Raw genomic sequence first — 7,992 nt, 5'->3', positions numbered from 1 at the left:
ACCTCATCCAGTTGGCTTTAGTCTCATCTGACCCATCTATGGACTTGTAGCGGTTATTCTTGTCCACAATCTGGAAGACAGAGAGAGTGTCTAGAAGGCGCCACCCTCGAGAGGCTCTCGTGTCCCTGGGCTCCTCCCCAAGCCAGGGCCTCCCTCCCTTCTGCTTGCCCTCCTGCTACTATGCCCCTACTGCTGAAGGACTGAAAACAGAGCTGGGGCCAGGAGTCCCATCTGCTTCTCCTGTCTTAATGGAAGACTGACAACATGGCGGACAAGCAGCACTTCCAGGAGCCCTGCACTGCAACGATGAAAGTTAGATCCAGCCCTTCTTCTCTCCCTCTAGCTTCTGTGAGAAACAGAGGCCAGCACTGGATGACCAAGCACACGTGAGAGGGCCTTCCTCCTCTCCCCAACCTCGAACTGGTCAAGAGCCACAGGGCTGGGCCAGGCCCTTCTCTCCTGTAAAATGTCCAGATGTCCTCATCACCCTTGAATCAGAGTTCAGCTGGGTATGAAGTTCTAGGCAGACTGTTTAATTTGCTNCTTAATTTTCTTTCAGCCCCTGGAAGATTGCCCAAAAGGCTGCCATAGGCTGTTCGGGAAGCTACTGTTATTTGAGAGAGAGGGAGAAGGAGAAGGAGAAGCAGACTTGCCACTCAGCAGAGAATCTGATATGGGACTCAATCCCAGGACCCTGAGATTATGACCTNTTTAATTTGCTTTCAGCCCCTGGAAGATTGCCCAAAAGGCTGCCATAGGCTGTTCGGGAAGCTACTGTTGTTCTTTCATGGATAGGCTGTCGAGGGTAAAATTTAAGACTTCCCCTTCATTTTTGATTTAATGCAATTTCCCTTTGTGGTTTTGAAGTGGAGAATTTACTTCCTTAAAATTCTCATTATTTGACAAGCATATTACTTAGAGAAGACATATCTCTTCTTCTATTCTGGAAAATTCTGAGAAACTCTTATGTTTTTGAATACAGCTTCTTACTTTCTCCAGTCTCTTCATGTACAATTTCTATTAAACATATTTGGGACTACCCCTGTATCTTTTAACTACCTTTTCCTATTTTTCTCTCTCTTTTTCTGGGCACTGCTCTGAGAATATTCCTCAGAACTCTCTTCCAATTCACTAAAACTCTCTTTGACTGTATCCAGTCGAGAATTTATCCACGTATTAACATTCTTCCTTTCTTTTTAAATGAGCACTTTTAATGCAATGAATATTTTTCATTCCCAGCATCTTCATATCCATCTTTTCTTCATTCCACCTGTTTCACAAAGTCACCTTCCTTCTTCTACCCTTTCCTTACAGCTTTACTGAACAATAATTGACATATAATGTACATTTGATAAATTTTGACAACCCATTGTCACCCATTGCCACAATCAAGAAAACAAACATATCCATCACCCCCCAAGTTTCCTTGTGCCTTAGAATCTCCCCTTCCTACCCCCTCCATCCCTCCCATCCCCAGTCCACAGGCAACCAGGGAGCTGCTTCTTATCACTATAAATTACTTTGCATTTTCTAGGATTTTATATAAATGAAATCAAACAGAAGCCATGCTCTCAGCACAATTATCGTGAGATCTGTCCATATTGATGTGTGTATCAGACTTCATTCCTTTGTACTGGGAAGCAGCATTCCATTGTTTGGATGTGCCACAGTTGGTTTTATCTACTTCTTGATAGATATTTGGGTTCTGTCTAGTTTTTGGCTATTACAAGTAAATCTGCTAAGAGAATCCGGTTACAAGTCTTTCTGTAGACACGCACATCTCCTGTGGGCAAATACCTCGCAGTGGAATGGCTGGGTCACACGGTAAGTATATGTATAACTTTCAAGAAACTGCTAAACTGTTTTCCAAAGTGGTTGCAACATTTCACATTCCCATTCAACAGTGTATGGACCCACCAGCTGGTCCACAACCTTGCCAATACTTGGTATCGACAGTCTTTTTCATTTAGCCATTCTAATAGGCACAAAGCAGTATCTCATTGCGGCTTTCATTTTATTTCTCTGATGACTAACGATGCTGAGCATCTTTTCGTGCAGTTACTTGTCAGCTGCATATCTTCTCTGGTGAAGAGTCTATTCGACTCTTTGCTCATCTTTAAAATTGGTTGTTTTTTCCTTATTATTGAATTTTGAGAGTTTTTTAAAAATATATTTTGGATCCAGTCCATCATCAGACATACCATATATGAATGTTTTCACCTAATCTAAGGCTTGTTTATTCATTCTCTTAATGATATCTTTCTAAGAGCACAGGTTTTAAATTCAAACAAACAAACAAAAATCCACTGTTTTGTTCTTTTTAATGCTTGTTATCCTTCCTTTATTTCTTCAAGGATCCTAAGGCTGAGACTGCTAATTACCCCTCATTATCTATTATCTCTTTCATCCATGGTAACAGAAACCCTGGATTATAACTGGGCACCTGGCTACCTGTAGTAACATATATTTTGGGGTGCCTGGTTGGCTCAGTCAGGGGAGCATATGACTCTTGATCTCCGAGTCATGGGTTAGAGCCCCACGTTGGGTGTAGAGATTACTAAATAAATAAACTAATTTAAAAAAACCAGAATACATTTCTTGGTTTCTCTGCTAGCTAAGTTCTAGCCAATAGGATGTAGGTGGGAGTGTCATGTGTCAGTTTCCTGAAAACTTCTTTGAAAGACAGCTGATACATGCCTCTCCACCGTGCTACTGCCTGGAATGCAGATGTAATGGCTGGAGTTCTAGCAACCAAACTTAAACTATGAGGATAATCCAAGCACTGAGACAGTGATGAGCTGGGGTCAAGCTTGGTTCCCTGAGGGCTTAGTGGGTACAGCTACCACACCAGGCCGAGGATGTATTCATAACAGAAAATTTAACTCCTATTTGGCTTGAGCTACCATTATTTAGAATCTCAGTTACTCACAGTCAAACCTATTCCTGATATGGACCCTAAACAGTTATTTTAAATGCATTTTCAGAATATAATTTTCATTTCAGAGTGAATTCATTTGTTATTGATATTCAGAGGCTGTCTTTTTAACATTGTCTTCATTAGTTTCAGAGATTTGGTCTTGGGAAGGCTCATTTTTTTTTTTTTAACTCTCACTGTAATGTTTGGGGTAAAAGGGTGAGGGCTGGTCAAAGCATGAACTCTCAGTGCATCTGGACTAGAAGCCCCTTTGCCCCCTCCACACACAGCTTCTTCACCCATACCCATCTCCAGACTCTCAGCTTGTTCATTCCTCACAATCTTCACCTCAAGCCCCAACTGTGAATATCTGACTTCCCGCGTGACTTCCCTTCCTTGGATGTCTCCTGGGCACCTCAAACTTACCTCCCCCAAGGTTCCCCCCTCAGATCCCCCACCCCCAAGCCTGTTCCTCTCCTACTTTCCTTATCACAGCATCTGCAACCACCACCCACTCAGGTGTCAGAAAGAGAGCCATCTCTACTACCAAAACCCAGTGAATGGCACACTTCATATGGGTGAGCTGTTTGGTACGTAAATTATATCTTGAAAAGGCTGTTAAAAAAAACAAAAACAAAAACAAAGAAAGTTACCCTGCCTCCCTTGCTCTCTCAACGCCCCCGGTCTGATTCCTCAGCAAGTCCTGCCATCAGATGTCAAAACAGCTTCCATGCTGGTCTGAGCCATGAGCTCTCTTCCAGACAACCATAGGGGACCCTAACTCCCCTCCCCCGGTTGCACTCTTGATGCTCCATGCTCTCCTCAGAGCAGCCACTGTCATCTTTATGGGTGGAAACCCCCTCACGTCCCTCGCCAAGGATCCTCAGCAGCACTTAAGATAAAATCCGCTCCCGTGGTCACAGCCTCCGAGGCCCGTGCCTGCTGACCTCCCCGACGTGGGTCTCCCTCTTCCCCTTCACGGGCTGCAGCCACAGGACCTGACAGGGAGGCTTTACGCTGGGACGGTTCACTGCCTACGACCTCTCGGCCCCTCTCTTAAAAAATTAACAATCGTGAAATGTTTCACGCATTCAGAAATTATAAAGACTAATGTGGCCGCCAACAGAAATTATCTCCAGCCGTACCTGTCCCCCACCTCGCTCGCTTCCAGAAAACACCTCGACATAGTTGAAGACCATCTCTGCCTCCAACGTCACCTGCTCTCTCCAAGGTTAACCACCATCGTGGAGCTGGTGGGGAGCCTTCCCATTTTTACTACACAAGGAGTTTTCTATGTACAGAACGGTTTTGCAGGTTTGTACAGTTCCCAGATACAGCACCCCAGTGAACATATCCTTTTGTACCTTTTTCCCCACTGAGTTTCGCGTGACTGGTCCTTCTTATCTTTTGGGTCTCGGTTTCTGTCACCTCCTCAGGAGAAGCTTTGTCTGACCAGAACCTAAAGTAGGCTCTCCCTTGCCACTTCCTGCCCTCCGCCTGCCGCCACCCCCCCCCCACAGCTTTATCTCTATGACATCACCTGTCACTTCCTTTTAGAGACCTAATTGCACAGGGCAATTTTGACATCGATGGTGTTCATTTGTCAGCCTGGCCATCGACTGTCTCTTTCAAGGGACCATAAGCTAATGAAGGCAAGGCACGTGGCTATCCTGTTCATGACGGTGGCCCGGCCCCAGATCCTCACACAGCACGTGGCGCATGATAGAATCTGGCTGACCGAATGAATGGTTGGCTGAAGAGCCTTGTAAGGAAAAAGCGAATTAAAGAAAAAAAAAAAAAAAGATCTAATGTTAATATTTTAGGGAAAAGGAAATGAGTGGTGTGCTGGAGCTGGCTAATGAGTGCGGACTCTGAAATCTTCCAGAATTTCATGAGCTGGTTGTTAAACAGCTGTTGTTAAAAATTTAATGATATAAACCTACAATTCAAGAAACAGTACTTTGAAGGTAGTAAATACTCAACGCTTACCACTTCCTAATTATTTTCTATTTGACTATCATCGGTGTTCTTGAGGGCAATGGGCACCTACTGTGTCTGAACAGTAGAAATGCTATGGAATAGTTGCTACTACCTATCTCTTCCCCATGCACGGTCCAGTGACGTCACACCAGTACCTTGAAATCGGCCACGGCGGGAGCGTTTACACCATGGAAATCAGCATGGGCTCCCCCCCACCCCGCAACCATCACCATGTGACTAGCGCGTGCACAGAAAGTCTGGGAAACACGTTTCAAGCTCTCAACTCTGGTTACCTCTAGAGGAAAACAAAAGAAGAGAACAGGATGAGGCTTCTGCTTTATTTGTCTGTTTATGAGGCTATACTGCCTCTGGGGTTTAAAATTCTCAGACCAAACGAGAACACATGCAGCTCAGGCTTGGCCCTCCCCATCCACACCCCATCAGTTTCCTCAGATGGTGCCACAGTCCTCAGGGACCTTGCCCTGGAATTTCACAGAACTCTGTACTTGATCATAATATGAATCCCCCTACATTATTATTTTCCGATTGCTCCTCTCTCTTTGGGGGGAAAAAGAAAAAAAGCATCTCTAGGCCCTGCAGCCAGTAACGGGAGCACCCAGTGCTAGTAAGAGCCACGAAGCCAGAGGAATCAGCTAGACTCTCAGCTTCACCATTTATGAAGTGGGTGGCCTTGGCCTCAGCTTCCACGTCTGTAAAATGGGGTAAAGGCCAGCCTGGCAGCACTGCTGTAATGACTCATGTGGGAGGCACTTAGTCAACAGTTGTCATTAGCATTTTGGTCATGACCGTAATCGCCATCTCTGGTCTCTTAATGAAGAGACCAACTGTTAGCTATCATTAATTCTGGGCAGTGGGAGGTCTTGGGGTCAACACCGAGTTGTTGCGATCTGCCTTTTTACGGCTTAAACTGGGCAGAGAGGCTCTGGTGGGAGCTGGGAGGGACGGAGTGGGGGAGAGGGGACTGCCTCGGGCCTCTGATGCCGGCTCCGATCTGGAGGCTTGCTGCGGGGTAGTTCTGGCCTTATCTTTCCCACCAATCAGGATTTTCTCAAACCAAGCATTCATTCACTCACATAACAGATATCACCGAGGGAGTAGCTACAGTGTTCCGCTCTGCGGATGAAATGGTAATTCGGGGAGGCAATGTCTTTGCTCTCCTAAAACTCACAGTCCAGGGAGCCACAGAAGAGAGACCACTGTGACAGCCCGTGGTCAGCACGGTGGCGGGCAAATCTGCGGAAAGGGGAAGTCAGAGTGGGAGGTGGCATCTGGGAGTGGGTTGAGGACCTTCCTGGGAACTGTGGAATCGAAGCTGAGGTCTGGGAGAAAAGGAAGGGGTGGGTGTTCTGGGTGGAAGGAGCAGGAGTGGGCAGGATCACACAGAGCTTGCAGACCATGTCACATGTCACTGAGAAGCCTGGGCCACCCTGAGTAGACAGCAAGTTGTGGGCCTCCAGGCCTGAGACCAAGATGGTCCAGGAATGGTCAGCCAGGGCCTGGTGCTCGGGATCGAGCCCACAGAAGGCTGGTCTCTCAGTGTCTCCCTCACCTTACCCTTGATCCTGACCCTTCCTGGTCCCTCTAAACCCAGAAGTTCTAGCACCCACCGGGGCTCTGAACCCTAGTGATGTCAAAAGGGCCTTGCTAGCCTGGGCCTGACCGGAGAAGGGTGATTGGCTCAGCAAGGGGGTCCCTTAGCCCGGAGAAGAAGAGGCGAGAGGAAGCAGGGCCATCATCAAATGGGAAGGACCGCCACGTGGAGGGGGAGGCAGCACAACTTACAGGGGCACAGGGCTGAATGAGTATTCTTCGTGAGGTGGTATCTTCACTCTGTCCTCAACGACCTCTAAAATTCTGTCTCAAACTCACATTGTATGATTTCATGTGGGCAGATCCTCAGAACATAATACAAAACCTGAGTTTGGGCCTCCTGGGGCCAGCATGGTCCACATGGATCCGAGTGCTATTTCTGGCTGTGGTTAATGATTAACAAAGACATCAGTAAACAAACGCCAGTGGCTACCGTTCAAAAAGCCATTTCAAGGGCGTCTGGGGGGCTCAGTCGGTTGAGTGTCCGACCTTTGATTTCGGCTCGGGTCGGTGGGATCGAGCCCCGCATCAGGTTCCATGCTCAGTGTGGAGTCTGCTTGAGATTCTCTCTTTCCCTCTCCCCATCCCCACCCCCACTGCTCATGCATGTGTGTGTGTGTGTGTTCTCTTTCTCTTTAAAATAAATAATCTTCAAAAAAAAAAAAAAGAAAGAAAGAAAGGAAAAGAAAAAAAGGAAAGAAATATCCAGTTTAAAAACCAAACCAAACCAAAAAAGCAATTTCACGGTGCCATGGACTCTGACACACAGTTTCATGGATTCTCACAACTCTGTGAGCTAGCTCCGATCATGATTCCCATTCTGCAGATTAGGAAACTGAGGTCACTCCCGTGTCTGCTGGTACAGCCCGCCTCTTAAGCACTCAGTAGAAAGACAGACATTATCCCCAAGCTCCCTCTAATGACCTCGGAATCAACCAGGAAAGCCCTGGGCACCCCCTCTGAGTTTCCAGTTTTGCTGCCGGCTTGAACAGATTTGCTACGTGAAGATCTGCATTTTACTACAGAGGAATATTCTGCGTGGTGGCAGAACGCCCACCAGAGTCAAGGGCTCCCTGCTGGGCTCCTCTGAATGGTGCCTCCACTGGATGCTACAGAGATTAGATTTTCAAACACCTCATTTGCTTGCAATCTTCCAGGAACCCATGGAATCCACGAAGCATTCTAATTTTCAGCCCTGCACCTCTTCTTGGAGAAAAGCGGTTACAAAAATGATTTATGAAGCTATTCACAATTGACAAAGCACTTCTGCGCTTCTCAGATGCTCCTCCCAGAACCCCAGGAGGCAGATGGCAACGCCTCTGTTCTCCAGCCACTCCCCAGTCCAGCAAACTGAAATGGCAGAGAGAAATAGAGGCGGGACCGAAACTGAACTTGAACTGAAGGCTTGGGCTGGAAGGGGGGCCTCTGAGATGATTTAGGCCCTGGCCTGCTAACCTGGTATCTACAGATGGACTTGGGCAAGGCAA

The 7,992-nt window shown here is 46.9% G+C and overlaps 1 protein-coding gene across 4 annotated transcripts in view; it reads right to left on the bottom strand.

The window, feature by feature from the left end:
* PRDM11 (PR/SET domain 11) overlaps nt 1-7,992 on the bottom strand; it is a 74,413-nt gene that overhangs the window by 24,405 nt on the left and 42,016 nt on the right. For all 4 annotated transcript variants that reach the window (XM_034644916.1, XM_034644917.1, XM_011228783.3 and 1 more), the window contains exon 5: nt 3-70. In XM_034644916.1, coding sequence (XP_034500807.1) covers nt 3-70 — 68 coding nt within the window. The remainder of the gene's footprint in view (nt 1-2; nt 71-7,992) is intronic.

This window comes from Ailuropoda melanoleuca, chromosome 16 (genome assembly GCF_002007445.2).
Source record: "Ailuropoda melanoleuca isolate Jingjing chromosome 16, ASM200744v2, whole genome shotgun sequence".
In the NCBI taxonomy this organism is placed as follows: domain Eukaryota; kingdom Metazoa; phylum Chordata; class Mammalia; order Carnivora; family Ursidae; genus Ailuropoda; species Ailuropoda melanoleuca.
The sequence above is the reverse complement of the archived record's forward strand: the minus strand, read 5'-3'. Positions and strand labels throughout refer to the sequence as shown.